At 48.9% G+C, this 19,079-nt stretch overlaps 1 protein-coding gene across 1 annotated transcript in view; it reads left to right on the plus strand.

Annotated features, from left to right (window-relative positions):
• camk1a (calcium/calmodulin-dependent protein kinase Ia) overlaps positions 1-9,402 on the plus strand; it is a gene marked incomplete at both ends in the record, with an annotated part of 23,580 nt that extends 14,178 nt beyond the window's left edge. Inside the window, 9 exons of the mRNA XM_084446286.1 lie at positions 2,292-2,366; positions 2,471-2,609; positions 2,760-2,886; positions 5,066-5,141; positions 5,346-5,458; positions 6,397-6,475; positions 6,686-6,773; positions 8,728-8,917; positions 9,299-9,402. Of these exons, the coding sequence (XP_084302412.1) occupies positions 2,292-2,366; positions 2,471-2,609; positions 2,760-2,886; positions 5,066-5,141; positions 5,346-5,458; positions 6,397-6,475; positions 6,686-6,773; positions 8,728-8,917; positions 9,299-9,402 (991 nt within the window). The remainder of the gene's footprint in view (positions 1-2,291; positions 2,367-2,470; positions 2,610-2,759; positions 2,887-5,065; positions 5,142-5,345; positions 5,459-6,396; positions 6,476-6,685; positions 6,774-8,727; positions 8,918-9,298) is intronic.
• Positions 9,403-19,079: the final 9,677 nt, after the last annotated feature.

A 19,079-nucleotide genomic window follows, 5' to 3' on the forward strand; every position in this document is an offset into this window, starting at 1 on the left:
GTTCTGGGTTCTGGTAGGGGGGGGCGGGGCGATGGGCATATAATGGGAGGGGGAACGCAATGTCACGGCAAGTGCATTTTGAACGGGCATAAATCTTACAGCTAAATCTTATCCACCATCAGATCAGTCGGTGGTTGTTCAACACTGTTGAAATTAAGCTGTAATACTTTATTCAGCTATGGGTGAGTTCATTTCGGTTTGTGGCATGGAAGGAAAATGGTTCGTTTAGGTTTGTGGTGTTGGCCAGAGGAAATGATTTGAATTGTGACTTTGAACTGATTCAGTCGATTTATCTGTCCCCCCTGGTGTTGTGTAATGTCTATACCTGTGATTTTGGCCCCGCCGTAGCTTGGCCCCCAGGGGGGCTAGACATGGGGTCTCCTCTGGGGGCCCATTAATCCAGTCTAACCTGCTAGTCCCTGTAGTCTGTGGGTGTTAATCCAGTTTTACCTGCTAGTCTCTGTAGTCTGTGGGTCTTAATCCAGTCTAACTGTGATGGTTCGGTTAGGGACCCAGGCGCAACAGGAAAGGAGGAGGCAAGGGACGGTAAAGCCCGGAGGGGCGATTTAATAAGATAACACAAAGGGGTAGCCACAAAAAAGGATGCCAAAAATATAATAGGATAGAAATAATAGGAGCCACGAAACTGCCACTAAATAATAATAAATGTCCTTGGCTCAAGGGAGCCGGAGGGATCGGGAGGTGGAGCAGGGTGAGGGCTCTGCTAGCTGGTACACTCAGCAGAGGGGGTCCGGGATACTGGAGAGACGAGGAGGAGAGGCAGGGTGATTGATGGTAATCACGAGCAGGAAACGAGAAAAAGCACTACAAAAATACAGGTAAGTAATGTCGTAGGCTAGGCTATACTTTACCACATATGTTATGGTAAGATCTGGCGATGAGTGGAGTGTAGACCAGGTTCTTGTAGGGGTTGAAGGTGATTGCAGAACGAGGGACAGGTGTGGTGATGATGAATTGGAAACCGGTGAGTAGGGCCGCGCCCGCGTCATCGTCGGAGACGAGCGCGCCGTTCTTGTCGTTGCGCACGGGCCGATGTGCTGGGCATGTCGGGATCCGACTCTTCGTCACCGGAGTGGGAGGAGACTGCCGAGTCCGCGGAGCTGGCCGGAGACGGGGAACGCCCGGTAGTGGGGGGAAACTCCGGAGAGTCAGAGCGTTGCATGCCTGGGCCGATGCGACGTGCGGTAGAGCGCGTAGGACGCCCCGAGCGCACAGCGGGCCCAGAGGGGAGAGAGGGAGGCGGTTGTGGAGGCGAGGGCATGCGAGCCGTAACACTAACCTGCTAGTCTCTGTAGTCTGTGGGTCTTAATCCAGTCTAACCTGCTAGTCTCTGTAGTCTGTGGGTCTTAATCCAGTTTTACCTGCTAGTCTCTGTAGTCTGTGGGTCTTAATCCAGTTTTGCCTGCTAGTCTCTGTAGTCTGTGGGTCTTAATCCAGTCTAACCTGCTAGTCTCTGTAGTCTGTGGGTCTTAATCCAGTCTAACCTGCTAATCTCTGTAGTCTGTGGGTCTTAATCCAGTCTAACCTGCTAGTCTCTGTAGTCTGTGGGTCTTAATCCAGTCTAACCTGCTAGTCTCTGTAGTATGTGGGTCTTAATCCAGTCTAATCTGCTAATCTCTGTAGTCTGTGGGTTTTAATCCAGTCCCCACCCCCCCCCGTCGCTGTCAGTGGCCCCCATTTTGGGCAGAATGTCAGTGGCCCTCATCCTGGACAGGAGGTCAGTGGCCCTCATCCTGGGCAGGGGGTCAGTGGCCTCATCCTGGGCAGGAGGTCAGTGGCCCTCATCCTGGGCAGACGTACAGTAGTGCAGCCCTCTGGAGCAGTGATGCCAAACCAGAGGAAAGGGGATGGGGGGGGGGGGGGGGTTATATGGGCTGTATCTGCCAAGGCTTTGTCCTGGCAGCACATATTACACTGCCAATGTATTGACCTCTGTCTGTCTGTCTGTCTGTCTGTCTGTCTGTCTGTCTGTCTGTCTGTCTGTCTGTCTGTCTGTCTGCCTGCCTGCCTGTCTGTCTGTCTGTCTGTCTGTCTGTCTGTCTGCCTGCCTGTCTGTCTGTCTGTCTGTCTGTCTGTCTGTCTGTCTGTCTCTTTGTCTGTCTGTCTGTCTGCCTGCCTGCCTGCCTGCCTGCCTGCCTGCCTGCCTACCTGTCTGTCTGTCTGTCTGTCTGTCTGTCTGTCTCTCTGTCTGTCTGCCTGCCTGCCTGCCTGCCTGCCTGCCTGCCTGTCTGTCTGTCTGTCTGTCTGTCTGTCTGTCTCTCTCCTCTCAGAATCCAGCACACCAACATCGTCTCTCTGGAGGACATCTTTGAGAGTTCTTCTCACCTGTACCTGGTCATGCAGCTGTGAGTCGGTCCTCTTCTCTACCACAGTTCTTTCTGTGTCATCTTTTTCTTTTTGACCATATAGGGACCTGACTCTGCTGTACGTCTCGTAACCTCTGACCCAGGGTGTCCGGGGGAGAGCTGTTCGACCGGATCGTGGAGAAGGGCTTCTACACGGAGCGGGACGCCAGTAAGCTCATCCACCAGATTCTGGACGCCGTGAAATACCTCCACGACATGGCCGTCGTCCACAGAGACCTGAAGGTGGAGTCCGACGAGTCTGACCGCTCGCCACCGTCCCGTCACGCCTTTATACTCTAAAGCTTGTTGTCACATGATCAATACTGAATCCGTCCTCTTCTCTCTCTCTGTCCGTGCGTCTCTCCCCTCTCGACGCCCCCCCCCCCCCACCAGCCTGAGAACCTTCTGTATTACAGCATGGATGAGGACTCCAAGATCATGATCAGTGATTTCGGTCTGTCTAAGATCGAGGGCTCGGGCAGCGTCATGTCCACCGCCTGTGGGACGCCGGGATACGTGGGTAAGGTCTCTCTCTCTCTCTTCCTCTGTTTCTCTCTCTCGGTTTCTCTCTCTGGTTCTTTCTCCCTCTCTCTTTTTTCCTCTCTGTTTCTCTCTTTCCTCTCTCGGTTTCTCCCTTTCTCTCTCTCCCTCTCTTTCTTTCTCTCTCTGTCTCTCTCTATCTCTCTCTCTCCCTCTCTTTCTTTCTCTCTCTCTGTCTCTCTCTCTCCCTCAATTTCTTTCTCTCTCTCTCTCTCCCTCACTTTCTTTCTCTCTCTCTCCCTCTCTCCCTCTCTTTCTTTTTCTCTCTCTCTGTCTCTCTCTCTCCCTCACTTTATTTCTCTCTCTCTCTCTCTCTCTCTCTCTCTCTCTCTCTCTCTCCCCCTCTCTTTCTTTCTCTCTCTCTCTCTCCCTCACTTTCTCTCTCTCTCTCTCTCTCCCTCTCTTTCTTTCTCTCTCTCTGTCTCTCTCTCTCCCTCACTTTCTTTCTCTCTCTCTCTCCCCCTCTCTTTCTCTCTCTCTCTCTCTCTCTCTCTCTCCCCCTCTCTTTCTTTCTCTCTCTCTCTCTCTCCCTCTCTTTCTTTCTCTCTCTCTGTCTCTCTCTCTCCCTCACTTTCTTTCTCTCTCTCTCTCTCTCTCCCCCTCTCTTTCTCTCTCTCTGTGTCTCTCTATCTCCCCAACCCTTCAGCTCTCTTGTCTAATGAGCCCACGACCGTCTGTGAGGCGTGTTGTTCTCCAGTAGTGAGCTGATATTCCCTCTGTTCTCTGCCTCTAAAGAGCTCTCTCATCCCCTCCACGGCTCCTGTCTGCTAGGGCTTCAACAGCGCTCTCCCCCTCACTGTGGATGTCACCCAACTCAGCTGAGAAAACAGTTGAGGGAGTGAAATCTACAGCCGCGGTCTCTCCAAGTCTCAGTCTCTCTACATCCCAGTCTCTCTACATCCCAGTCTCTCTAAGTCTCAGTCTCTCTACAGTTTTAGATTAGATTAGAAGAATTTATTTGTCTCCCAAGGGCAAAATTTGTCTTGGGCATACAAGGATCGTGGCGTAACAGCAACTTCAGTCGAGATCACTTTTGTCAAATTTGAACATTTATTATCACGCGGCATAAATACATAGCATATTAATTTTGGCGGTGTGCTTTGTCCGGCGGGGGGCCCCCTGCCTTCCACCGACGTGGAAAGCGTGTTAGCAGGGGGAGCAATCTAGGTGTTCCCCCCCTCTGGGCCAGCTTGGCCCAGAGAGCCAGAAAGGGGGAACGGCATCTAGCCCCCTGCCTCCATGACGATCAGAGTGAGCCGCGATCGGGAAGACGCTCGGAGGTAACTCAGCCCACTAAGACCGTCAAAGAGAGCCACAGGGGGACTGCTGTACATTATAGTCCCTGGCCTCCACGGGCCGACGCTTCGTGGGTTCCGAGGGAGATACAGCCTAGTGTCTCTGCCTCCATGGTGACCGGAGGGACCGCTGGATGGCCATTCGGAGATGTTTCGGCCCACGGTCACCACGGAGAGCCACAGAGACCAGCTAGTGTCTACTCTGGCTTCCACTAGCCGACGCATAGTGGAATACCATAAGAATGCAGCAATACCCCCGGACAGAGAGCAACGATGACAACAGAGATGACATCGACAAACGCAGGAGGAGCAGGGGAGGAGGTGGGGCGAGCATGCAATGCACAACCAGCAGTAATGGCAAGCGCGAACAATGACATGTTTTGACAGCTTAAATACATGCGCTCTAGTGAGCTGAACCAATGCTATGACAGCTACAGTCAGCTGGTGCTGGCGTCATGCGTGACTGATTAACCTCTGCCGACTACCCCGGCCGTGACGTTCGTGCCTCGCCTGAAGTTACGTCGGAGACTTCATATATACACATAAAATACACAAATAGAACAAAACATTCAGAATACATTCACAGCAACACATGTACAGTGCCTACCCCCCAATATCACAACTCACAATATATATACATACAAAATAAAGTGTTTCATAGATCTATCCATTCAGGAGCTTAATTGAAAGAGGCACAGAGGAGAATTTAGACCTATTTAGTCTACATTGTGGCAGCCTGTATCTTCTGCCTAGGGACACCAGCTCAATTTCCTTGTTGAGGACATGGTTGGGGTCCCCAACAATTTTGAGGCCCAAAGAGTTCTGATCTCTCTGTTTATCTGGGTTTGTTCTGTGTGTTCTCAGCTCCGGAGGTTCTGGCCCAGAAGCCGTACAGCAAAGCGGTGGACTGCTGGTCCATAGGGGTCATCTCCTACATCCTGTAAGTCCATCATCAGCATACCCAGATAGCAAGCGGATCTGGGCCATATACAGGCCAGATCTGGCTCTTGTGGCTTAGTTCCGGCCCATATATGGCCCAGAATCATTACACGTCCGCTTGCTATCTGGGTAGCGGCGTTAGCGAGCGTACCTGCGTCTCCCTGGGTTACCGCTCACATAACACGCGCTCGCTCTGCTCCTCTAGGTTGTGCGGCTACCCTCCGTTCTACGACGAGAACGACGCCAAGCTGTTCGAACAGATCCTGAAAGCAGAGTATGAGTTTGACTCTCCTTACTGGGACGACATCTCTGACTCGGGTGCGTCCTTCACGCCTCCTTCAGGCCCACGCTCAACACCTCCTGCTCCTGTTCTGGTTCAAAGCCCTGAATCCCATTTCCCCTGTGACCGTTGCTTCCCCACTTATTATAATGTTTGCGGTCAAGTTTGGCCGGCCTGTTTTAACTCAATCAAATCAAAGCTTTATTTGTATAGGGCATTTTATACCCAGAGGCAACACAATGCGCTTTACAGAGAACAAGGGAGGTGGGCATACGACCCACCTCTACATATTCCAGAGGGAAGCAAAAAAACAGTATCACCCGGGGGCCAGAAAAGTGAGTTAAATGCTCTTATTAACACAAAAACCATAAGTCATCACCAGATTTTGTTTAATCTCTCCTGGGGAACCAAAAAGGCATTAAACAAAATTTGGTGATGATTTATATTTTTTTGTGTTAATAAGAGTATAATAAATAATTGTGTTAATTTTGTTTTTGTGTTAATAAGAGCAGTTAAAACAGATTGTCCGAATCTGGCCTCAAACACTATAATTAGGGTAAACGTATCCATTAATTTCCTATGGCGGTCATTTTAGACCCAGAACCCCACAGGTGTGAAAACATTTGCTAAACCACTCAAAATTCTATGAAAGTGGTGGTCAGCAATTTTATATATTACAATTCCTAGTGTGGAGGAAAACATAAGGTCTTAACATAACATAACATAACATAACATAACATAACATAACATAACATAACATAACATAACATAACATAACATACTGTAACACAACATAACACAACATAACATAACATAACATAACATAACATAACATAAAATATAACATAACATAACATAACATAACATAACATAACAATTCTCCTATGAATGGTTTGTTTGTCAACTTCATTGTGAATTACTGAGGTATAACAAACAGGCTGTTATTTGATTTGACATGTGAACGGTCTGATTCCAGCCAAAGACTTCATCTGTCACCTGATGGAGAAAGACCCCGCCAAGAGATACACCTGCGCTGAGGCCCTCCAGCACCCCTGGTAGGCCACGCCCCCACCGCCAGCGCAAACATCCGCTAAAACCCTCAGCTCTGTCCAAATGTTCATTTCATTTCATGTATTTATTTCCAAAGGGACAGATACACATACATACAAGTTAGAACAAGAATGTTATAGTGATGTCATATAGCACAGCATTTATAGCCCAGGGCTAGTTTAACTAACTAAAATCTCTCTCTCTCTACCTCCTAGGATCTGTGGAGACACTGCTCTGGACAAGAACATCCACGAGTCTGTCAGCGCCCAAATCAAGAAGAACTTTGCCAAAAGTAAATGGAAGGTGAGTGTTGGTAAACCAGTGACTAGATGAAGGTTTTTTGTTAAACCATTGATTAGATGAAGGTGTATTGGTGAACCAGTGACTAGATTAAGGTGTATTGGTGAACCATTGATTAGATGAAGATGTGTTGGTTAAACCAGTGACTAGATGAAGGTGTATTGGTGAACCAGTGACTAGATGAAGATGTGTTGGTTAAACCAGTGACTAGATGAAGGTGTATTTGTGAACCAGTGACTAGATGAAGGTGTATTGGTGAACCAGTGACTAGATGAAGATGTGTTGGTTAAACCAGTGACTAGATGAAGGTGTGTTGGTTAAACCAGTGACTAGATGAAGGTGTATTGGTGAACCAGTGACTAGATGAAGGTGTATTGGTGAACCAGTGACTAGATGAAGATGTGTTGGTTAAACCAGTGACTAGATGAAGGTGTGTTGGTTAAACCAGTGACTAGATGAAGGTGTATTGGTGAACCAGTGACTAGATGAAGGTGTATTGGTGAACCAGTGACTAGATGAAGGTGTATTGGTGAACCAGTGACTAGATGAAGGTGTATTGGTAAACCAGTGACTAGATTAAGGTGTATTGGTGAACCAGTGACTAGATGAAGGTGTGTTGGTGAACCAGTGACTAGATGAAGGTGTGTTGGTGAACCAGTGACTAGATGAAGATGTGTTGGTTAAACCAGTGACTAGATGAAGGTGTATTGGTGAACCAGTGACTAGATGAAGGTGTATTGGTGAACCAGTGACTAGATGAAGGTGTATTGGTGAACCAGTGACTAGATGAAGATATGTTGGTTAAACCAGTGACTAGATGAAGGTGTATTGGTGAACCAGTGACTAGATGAAGGTGTATTGGTGAACCAGTGACTAGATGAAGGTGTATTGGTGAACCAGTGACTAGATGAAGATGTGTTGGTTAAACCAGTGACTAGATGAAGGTGTATTGGTGAACCAGTGACTAGATTAAGGTGTATTGGTGAACCAGTGACTAGATGAAGATGTCTTGGTTAAACCAGTGACTAGATGAAGGTTTATTGTTAAACCAGTGACTAGATGAAGATGTGTTGGTTAAACCAGTGACTAGATGAAGGTGTATTGGTGAACCAGTGACTAGATGAAGGTGTATTGGTGAACCAGTGACTAGATGAAGGTGTATTGGTGAACCAGTGACTAGATGAAGGTGTATTGGTGAACCAGTGACTAGATGAAGATGTGTTGGTTAAACCAGTGACTAGATGAAGGTGTATTGGTGAACCAGTGACTAGATTAAGGTGTATTGGTGAACCAGTGACTAGATGAAGGTGTATTGGTGAACCAGTGACTAGATGAAGGTGTATTGGTGAACCAGTGACTAGATGAAGGTGTATTGGTGAACCAGTGACTAGATGAAGGTGTATTGGTGAACCAGTGACTAGATTAAGGTGTATTGGTGAACCAGTGACTAGATGAAGATGTGTTGGTTAAACCAGTGACTAGATGAAGGTGTATTGGTGAACCAGTGACTAGATGAAGATGTCTTGGTTAAACCAGTGACTAGATTAAGGTTTATTGGTAAACCAGTGACTAGATGAAGGTTTATTGGTGAACCAGTGACTAGATGAAGGTTTATTGGTGAACCAGTGACTAGATGAAGGTTTATTGGTGAACCAGTGACTAGATGAAGGTGTATTGGTGAACCAGTGACTAGATGAAGATGTGTTGGTTAAACCAGTGACTAGATGAAGGTGTATTGGTGAACCAGTGACTAGATGAAGGTGTATTGGTGAACCAGTGACTAGATGAAGGTGTGTTGGTTAAACCAGTGACTAGATGAAGGTGTGTTGGTTAAACCAGTGACTAGATGAAGGTGTATTGTGAACCAGTGACTAGATGAAGGTTTGTTGGTTAAACCAATGACTGGATGAAGGTGGAGCCAGGCGTGTGATCTGTTTCTCACCCTCTCTTCACACAGCAAGCCTTCAACGCCACCGTGGTGGTGAGACACATGCGTAGGCTACAGCTGGGCACCGGCCTGGAGGGCACCGGCCTGGAGGGCCCCGGTCTGGAGGGCCCCAGCCACATGGCGCCCAGCAGCCCCTGTCACGGCCACCTGCTCCCCGAGGAGGACGAGGAGGAGGAGGAGGGGAAGGAGGAGGAGAGCTGTAAGTGAGCAGTACAGGGTCTTCATCATCCTCCTCTCTCTCACTATCATCTCACCCCTCTGTCTCTCTCTCTCCCTCTGTCTTTCTCTCTCCCCCTCTCTCTCCTTCCCTCTCTCTCCTCCTCTCTTTCCCTCCCTCTCTCTATCTCCACTCTCTTTCCCTCCCTCTCCTCCTCTCTCTCTCTCCCACTTTCTCTCCCCCTCTCTCTCTCCTCCTCTCTCTCTCCTCCTCTCTCTCTCCCCCTCTCTCTCCCTCTCTCTTCCTCCCTCTCCCTCTCTCTCCCTCCCCCTCTCTCCCCCCCCCCATCTCTCTCCCTCTCTCTCTCTCTGACCCTGTGTGTGTGGAGCCTGTGGCGGTCATGTCTCCTCTCCTGGTCTCCAGTGTCCCGGGGCGAGGACGGCCGTCGGGGGAGCGCGGAGGGCAGCGCTGACCGGGACAGCCTGCGGAGCTGCACCTACTGCTGCCGGCCGGCCAGCCGCGTCTGAGCGCGACCCCCGACCCCTGACCCCCCCACCCCCCTCCCCCCTCCTCCTCTCCTCTCCTCTCCTCCGTCACCATGGCGATAACTCTCCATGGCGCCACCAGAGCCCGCCCGCCCAGTCTGGCCAGGAGCGCAGAGTAGCGGTAGTATCAGGCAGGATCCACTAGGGGGAGCTCATGACGAGCCAGCTCGCTGTCTCAGTCCAGGGAAGGGGGGAACGTGTGCCGTGTCCAGAGCCACCTCTCAGGGTCTGGAGCCCAGTCGACTGGAGACAGTGACCCGGTCAGAGAGGTCACTACTATGCGGATGAGTGTCCACAAACGCTGACAACAGCTCCCTAAGATGCTCTCCACTAATGTGTGGCAGAGATCTCTCAGTCAGTCCACTGGTCCTCTGTGTGTTCACTATGCAGGCCCCGGGCCCCAAGTAACCCCCAGGCCCCCGGTGCTTCAGGCTCTGGTCATCTGTCCGGTCATTGGTGTGGCTCTCCCAGATCGACCATCCTTGACCTTCTGCTTGTTTCCGTTTGCCTGAACGAGAGTTCTTCACTAAGACAGAGCTCCAGTAAAGACACAGGCATGAATTCAAACCCAGAGGCTGCTGGGTTGTGGTTCTGATGGAGGTGGTTCTGGACACAGCCGCACGGAGGTGACATGCTCAGCTGCTTACAGTGGCACAGACAGGCAGTGTTTGTATATCATTCTCATATCATATCATTTCCGTCTTCCTCCTGCATGGTGTCACATCCCTGGTCCGTAGCGATGTGTTCATTAAAGCCTGACCACACCGACCTGCATGGTCACACAGTAAGGGAGGTAATAATACTCCTCTGTCAGAAACTGAGTGGTTCTCTGCCTCAGAAGAGCATGCTGTGTCTTCACTGTTACTTCTTCATTCAAAGGGAAATGGAGCTGCATGTCTCTGTTAGTGGGAAACACGGCTGTGTTGGTTGAAATGTGTCCACCCCGACTGAAATATGGCTGTGTTGGTTGAAATGTGTCCACCCCGACTGAAACACGGCTGTGTTGGTTTAATTGTGTCCACCCCGACTGAAACATAGGCTGTGTTGGTTTAATTATGTCCACCCCGACTGAAACATAGGCTGTGTTGGTTGAAATGTGTCCACCCCGACTGAAACATGGCTGTGTTGGTTTAAATGTGTCCACCCTGACTGGAACATGGCTGTGTTGGTTTAATTATGTCCACCCCGACTGTAACATGGCTGTGTTGGTTTAATTGTGTCCACCCCGACTGAAATATCGGCTGTGCGGTTGAAATGTGTCCACCCCGACTGAAACATGGGCTTTTGGTTTAATTGTGTCCACCCCGACTGCAACACGGCTGTGTTGGTTGAAATGTCCATCCTGACTGAAACTCTGCCGTGTTGGTTGAAATGTGTCCACCCCAACTGAAACCACCACCCGTCTCCGTCCTTAGCTCTGTGTCTGTCCCTGTCGTTCCGTTCTGCTCACAAACCACCAGTGTTGTCTTCCTACCGTAGAAGAAACGCGAGGCACAGCATGATGAGGTAGTCTGGACTCTACGGTGTATTCTGGCTCAGACTGGGTCTGCGAGCGCGGTTCTGGTCTGGAGGATCTGCATGCGTCAGTTGGAATAAAATTTGAAATGTCTGGATATCAAAGGGAGACTTCTCTGTCCTATTAGTGGACCGTCAGACTGAGGTCCCTGCTGGGGTCGGGTCGCTGTGACACCCGGCGCACATTGAGAGGGTCAATCCCGAATCACAGGGAGGTACTTTACATGTATGGGGTCAAGCTTGTAATGTGCTGACCTCTCGGCAGCCTCTCAAATGCCCCTGATTGAGCACCTCTTCTGCCAATTAGCATTCTGACCCCACCCCCTCTGGCTAGAGGGGCGGGATCTCAGTCTGACGCTCAGCCTGCTCTGTAACTGTGCACCTCTTGTGGGAGAAGTGTTGGTCTACTGTTTGCATGACCTGGTGAATATGTTTACATGAATGAAGATCAACATATATGTATAAACACACATACTTATTATAACTCTGTTGTACTGAAAAACTACTAAATACTGTTATTCTGTATTTCTGAAATATTATAATGTGAAGTGAGAAACTCCAGAAGTAATGTTGCAAGTACAGCCCAGTCTGAACTGTACTATAACCTCTGCGTTGACTAGAAGGGTCCCATCCTGCCCCCTGGTGGTCTGACACCATCCTGCTGCCCTCTGTTGGTTTAGAGGGAATCTTAGTACATGAACCTCCTTTGAGTTACTTTCTTTGTAGTTTTGTTTCTTTGGTAGTTTAAACCCATGCATTCCTGACCCGTAGCTTGGTACTGTATCAGTTGTTGTAACACACACACACACAACACAGAGTGCGATGAATGGAGGCCAAACGGTCAAGCCAGATACAGTGTTGTTAGGGTCAGGGTTAGTTTGTTGTTTTCGCCATGGCAACAGTTGCAGTTGAAACATCAGCGTGGCCGCCAAGGGCATGCTAAATAACGATTGATGCAATACGGTGTTTTCAGTGCTGTTGGGATGACACCTACTTTTTTTATCTTTTTAATTTGAGGGCCTGCGAGTTGTGAGTTGACCATTATTTGCTAGTTACCTTGATTTGTCCATAGTAATGGCCTCAAAATGGCATCACGGTCAAATCCATTGTAGAGTCAAAGTAGGCAATCAGCTTCACTCCACAGATGACTGCAATGGGGGGGAAATATGCAACATGTATGTGAAGGGCTTCGTGTTTTGAGTCTGATACAGTAGTTGTTGCTGTTGATGACTCAAACTCTGGCTGTAATAATAATAACTTCTTTAGGAATGAGATTCTTTAGATTTTTGTTTCTCTCTGTTGTGATTTGTGTGAAGCTTATTTTACTCACTATAAATTCATCTAAATGCATAAAGAAACGTGTATATTATATATAAGTATATATATTGTATATCATTTTTGTAAAAGCTGTTTTGAGCTAAAAATGTATGGATGCAATGCATCATGGGTTATTGATCAACATGTAGGAAGCTAATAATTTGTACCACGGAGATCCGACTGCAAGAAATAAAATAAAACTTCCTTGTCTATGCAGTGTGCGTTCTGTCCTTTTACTCCAGATAATCAGCTGCTAGACCTTCTTTGACACCGGTCTGGAGGACTGGTATGAGAGACTACAGGCTATAGGACTGGTATGAGAGACTACAGGCTATAGGACTGGTATGAGAGACTACAGGCTATAGGACTGGTATGAGAGACTACAGGCTATAGGACTGGTATGAGACTACAGGCTATAGGACTGGGATGAGAGACTACAGGCTATAGGACTGGTATGAGAGACTACAGGCTGTAGGACTGGTATGAGAGACTACAGGCTATAGGACTGGTATGAGAGACTACAGGCTATAGGACTGGTATGAGAGACTACAGGCTATAGGACTGGTATGAGAGACTACAGGCTATAGGACTGGTATGAGAGACTACAGGCTGTAGGACTGGTATGAGAGACTACTCATACCAGCCTGCTGGTAGTGGTAGTATTTGGACCTGTTTGGGTTAGATTTTACAGTAATAATGCTGTAGTCAGTCAGCATACATGTATACAGTGAGATTGTCTTGTATTGTGAAGTGGAAAAAATGCTATTTTCAGAACAATATTTTATAAAAGATTGCTCAATACAGTTAGTCAGTATACTGTAGGATATTCTGTTGGGAAGGAGAAATCAGGAAAATAAACACCATAACAAAGACACTATAACAAAGCAAACAATCTCAAATCAGTTACACATCGTAAACAATCTCTAATCAGTTACACAATCTCAATCTCAAATCAGTTACACATCGTTCACTGTGCAATAGGTAAATTACTGTACACAAACAACAGCAGCAGCAGCAACAACAACAACATATTGCACATACAGTACATAGATCTCTAACCCTAGATGAGTAATAACCTACATTATATTTTCAGACAATAACTTACATGTGGTAGATAGTGTCGGGTAGCGACCCAGTCTCACACATACAGTACATAGTGTACAGTACGGTATACAGTAACTGAACCTGCCAAACCGCTGTCTGCCACCGACAGCCACCCCCTGTTAGAGTCCGGGCCCGGACCAGCCTGGAGGACCCCTGCGGGTCGAGGTGTTTGGCGGTCAGCGAAGCCCGGTCCTTCCTTCAGTCGTCCCCCAGATGTCCAGTCAGGCCCCCCCGGTCCAGTCTGCAGACCTCCTGCCCTCTCACGGCCTCTCCCTCAGTCTCTCTTTAACCCTGACCAACTCAGGTGAACTCTCTGGGTCACTGTGCTGCCGGTCTAGCTGCCTCTCCAGCTGGGAAGAGACAGGGGTCAGACGGGGGTCAGACAGAGGTCAGATGGGGGTCAGACAGGGACTCTTAGCTGCTGGTGTGCTGGACATGTGTCCTGTGTACAGGCATATATTACAACAGTCTGGGTACAAAACATTTATTCGAGAGCATCGTGAGAACGATGAGTAAACTGACACTCAGACCGAATCGCCATTTCGTTTCACTTCATTATTCAGTCTGAACAAGCTCCCATTGCAGCCGTTTTCCGAGATGGGCGTTGCCAAATGGGCGTCCATTTCCACATGGGCGTCCCCCCATCCCTCCGTTCCCAGTCACGGTCTCACTCACGGTCTCCCTCAACCCTGTCAGGATTCCACTCATTACCACCAGAAACAGCCCCGGCCACAATTACAGCCAGGGTGTACACACCCGTACACACACACACACACACACACACACACACACACACACACACACACACACACACACACACCCTTACACACAGACACGCACACGTGCACACACACACACACACCCTTACACACAGACACACACCCTTACACACACACACACACACACACACACACACACACACACACACACACACCTTACACACAGACACACACACACCCTTACACACAGACACGCACACATGTGCACACACACACACACACACACACACACACACACACACATGCACATACACACACCCTTACACATACATACACACACCCTTCCACATACATACACACACCCTTCCACATACACACACACACACACACACACACACACACACACACACACACACACACACACTGTGCTATGTATGCTGTGCAACAGTAAATACCACAGGTCCCAGAGAAGGAAATAGACATAGGCAAATATGTGACATACTGTACACACTCTTCAGAAACGCAGACAAACACACACACACACACACACACACACACACTCATACAGACAAACAATAACATGAAGGCCACCACACAAAGGAAGCAGCACTGCCCACCTCCCTTGTTCTCTGTAAAGCGCATTGTGTTGCCTCTGGGTATGAAATGCGCTATACAAATAAAGCTTTGATTAATTGATTGATGGTGTACAGTCAGATTAATATGTCCTTTGAAGGTGAAGGTGTGTGATACGCACTGCGCCTTGGGAACAAAAACATAAAGAGGGAGTCCTCTGCGATTAGTTCATCCCCTAACCAATCACATCGCACAGTTGAATTCTGTCATCGCATTCAAAGGACGTTGATTGGCCTGATTGGATTTCCAACTGAGAAATCGCTCAGGATGAGAGTTTTTCCAGACCCCGAATCGCGTTTTCGAAAATTTAAATTGGGCGTGCGATCCAGGGGCGTGCGATCCAGGCTAACTTATAAGCTTTGCGTTGCCGTAATCCACGCTGCTCAGACTGGTGCTCGCTCAATCGTCTCGTTGAGAGAGGTCAGGGAAGAATTTGTACACCTCACTTTTCTGGCCCCCGGGTTAAACTGTTTTTTTTGCCCCCCCCCCCCATTGCTCTCTGTAAAGCGCATTGTGTTGCCTCTGGGTATGAAATGCGTGATGCAAATAAAGTTTGATTTGATTTGGTGATGTTGAGGACTACGCCCTCAGAGCCGTGTGCATTAGGCCCGACCCGGACAAGAGAACCGTTCTAAGATGAGACCGTACGTACCGCCAGCTTCTGGCGCCGCCTGAGCGGTTCCCAGCGAAGAGGAGAGCTGTTCTTCTCCTCCTCCTCTTCTCTCCTCTGTTTCATCCCCTGTTCCCAGGTCCTCCTCTCCAGGACACGGTGGAGCTCAGGCCGCCCGTCTGCACACACCCTGACGCAGAGAGGGACAAGGTCTGGGGACTTTAGGTGTGTGTGTGTGCCCCCACCACTAACCCCGCCCCCACCCCTACATCTCTGCACTAGCCACGCCCCCACCCCTACATCTCCCCACTAACCCCGCCCCCACCACTACATCTCCCCACTAACCCCACCCTCACCCCTACATCTCCCCACTAACCCCGCCCCCACCCCTACATCTTCCCACTAGCCCCGCCCCCACCCCTACATCTCCCCACTAGCCCCGCCCCCACCCCTACATCTCCCCACTAGACCCGCCTCCACCCCTACATCTCCCCACTAGCCCCGCCCCCACTCCAACTGTTTTCTCACCTGTCATGTTCACCTGTGTCCTACTTCCTGTGAATGGATGCTGGCGATTATGTTCTCTCTGTCGACCGGTAAAATAATATGAGATGAGAAACTGGGAACAGCCATTCAAGATTCCTTCATTTGTCACATGTAATGCACGGTGTACAGTCACAGTGAAATGCTGCTGCCAGCTCCAAGATTATGCTCAATACAGATAAACTGCAATACTAATTACAATTTACTATTTTACTAATTCTAATTTACAAGTTACACATTTACAAATTACACATCATGTTCTGTCAGATCTCACAAGTTTATCGCTCACTGCAACCACAAACCAGGTATTACCAAAAATAAATGTGTTACTCTATCCAATAGTAATGCTAGTGACTACAAAAATGTAGTCAAGATAGCATGACTAATGTAACAGTATTTTTGTGAAAATCTGTATGTCTGTTTGTATAATAATCTCCCACACTGCTTTGCGTGCCCCTCAGTTTTCTCAAACTGTCATCAAGTGAACAAGGTCTCTTTGTGTGACATCAGTGTTGGATCAGTACAAGGCAGGATTGGGTTGGTGACAGACCACCCCACCCCAGAATGGCCTCCTTGACTACCTGGAGTGCTGCCAGGTGATTAATGAGGCCAGTGGTCTCTAATAATACCGTCTTCTGAATAACTCCATCACATCACACAACTCTGGCATGCTGGATAACGATCATAAAATCCTCCATCACATCACACTGTTCTGGCTGAGGATACCCAGGATAGCAATCATAAAAATGGTGTCAAGTATCTCTCACAGTTGTTGAACCATATGCAATCAGAATAAGATTTCTAATCATGATACAACCTAGACATTATGAGGATCCAAAAGAGATTCACTTGAAATCTGGCTCTGGTCTGTAATAACTGATGTAATCATCACTAATATTTCCTATATTGTGGCAGCAATTGTTGTGGCACCCAACCTAACTGTTGGCTAGTGGTGTATTGGCATTCTAATCTAAGTCATTGTTTGAGTGCTGTTAGAGTAGCCAGGGTTATATTGAGATACTAGCCAATCAGTGACTGATCTGGCTCAGCTGGTTTAATGGCTGCTCTGCAGGCTTTTTAGATAATGAGGTGGAATTCCTGCTGATTGGCCGATCTCTCTTACTGGACGGCGGTCCGATTGCTGTGACATGACAGTGAACTGTGCTGCGCTCTTTCCTGTTGTGACCAGCCATTCTTACAAAGCAGGGCTGATGACTCCTCACAATAGGGTTTGGGAAAATGTAGTCCCAGACCCACCATCTTGTTTCTACACAGGTGTATCCATTTGTCTGATTGCATAGGATTCTATGCAGTAGAGCCAATCAGACACACCTGTGTAGAAACAAGATGGTCATGCCTGGGACTACATTTTCCCAAGCCCTATAATGTCTTCTCTTTAGGTGGCTGTCTGAACATCACCACTACTCACTTTAACTTTCTAAATAAAAATAGCCTTAACCATCAAACAACCAGAAAAAAATACTTATCAGCCAACAGAACAAACTTTTGTAAGTAAATGCCATTAGTCTCAACTGTGCTTACATCTAATCAACTGTGTCAAAAATGCATTTTGAGTCCTAAAAGCGTAATAAAGTATTTTTCCCTCATTAAAGTTGTGTTTCTAATTCATTCAACAGTGACTGACAAAACCAAATTGGAAAGCCACTGTTGAACGAATTAGAACCCTGCGACCCAGCGTTCTGTTGAAAGCTCAACAGTTTTCATGCACATCAAATAGCAGATAAATATTTACTTTCTTTCTGTGGGTGACTCCCATCCTCAGGTGGAGATTCGATCTGTAACTAGAGGAGGGAGAACAGAAACGCTCCGAGAGAGAGGGGGGGAGGGAGAGAGAGTGGGAGAGAGAGAGGGAGGGAAAGAGAAGAGGAGAGAGAGAGGGAAGGAGAGAGAGGGGCAGAGAGAAAGACAGAGTGAGAGAGAGAAAGGGAGGGAGGGGGGGGAGTGGGAGGGAGAGAGAGTGGGAAGGAGAGAGAGTGGCAGAGAGAAAGACAGAGGGAGAGAGAGAGAGAGAGAGAGAGAGGGGGGGAGAAAGTGGGAGAGAGAGAGGAGAGGGAGGGAGAGAGTGGGAGAGAGAGGAGGAGAGAGAGAGGGAGGGAAAGAGAGGAGGAGAGAGAGAGGGAAGGAGAGAGAGGGGCAGAGAGAAAGACAGAGGGAGAGAGAGAGAGAGAGAGGGGGGAGAAAGTGGGAGAGAGAGAGGAGGAGAGGGAGGGAGAGAGAGTGGGAGAGAGAGGAGGAGAGAGAGGGAGGGAAAGAGAGGAGGAGAGAGAGGGGCAGAGAGAAAGACAGAGGGAGAGAGAGAGAGAGAGAGAGAGAGAGTGTGCAGGCCTCAGGGGCAGTGCTACGGTACGTGGAACATCAGGATCTGAGATCTGGATCTCCTGTTTCTCAGGAGAATCCCCGCTGAAAACGACACGACTCGAGACAAAGCTGAAGGTGTTTCCTGTATGACTGGAGGGGGGGACAAAAGAAAGGGGCAGAAGGAGACTTTGGGGGAGAGTGTGTGTAGGTGAGAGGCTGAGGGACAGAGAGAGCGAGAGCATGGAGAGGGTGGAGATTGATTAAGTGGAATCACATCAAAGAAACCTCTCGACCAGCTGTTCCTGTGCGACCCCCGTTTGCAGGGGCTTAAAGTGGCCCTCTGGCAGATTAGGCTAATTGATGCTGATGGAGCATAAGGTGCAGAGCCCTGAGCAGACAGGGTCTCCAGCCCTCACCAACAGGGGCAGAGCCCTGAGCAGACAGGGTCTCCAGCCCTCACCAACAGGGGCAGAGCCCTGAGCAGACAGGGTCTCCAGCCCTCACCAACAGGGGCAGAGCCCTGAGCAGACAGGGTCTCCAGCCCTCACCAACAGGGGCAGACCCCTGAGCAGACAGGGTCTCCAGCCCTCACCAACAGGGACAGAGCCCTGAGCAGACAGGGTCTCCAGCCCCCACCAACAGGGGCAGAGCCCTGAGCAGACAGGGTCTCCAGCCCCCACCAACAGGGGCAGAGCCCTGAGCAGACAGGGTCTCCAGCCCCCACCAACAGGGGCAGAGCCCTGAGCAGACAGGGTCTCCAGCCCCCACCAACAGGGGCAGAGCCCTGAGCAGACAGGGGCTGCGTTCCGAATCGCATACTTCTACTTCTTACTACCAGTACCTACTACAGCTGCCCTTAGAAAGTACGTACTTTGCAAGCAGTAGGCATCCAATTGGGA

Source organism: Borostomias antarcticus (assembly GCF_949987555.1).
Source record: "Borostomias antarcticus genome assembly, chromosome: 11".
NCBI lineage: Eukaryota > Metazoa > Chordata > Actinopteri > Stomiiformes > Stomiidae > Borostomias > Borostomias antarcticus.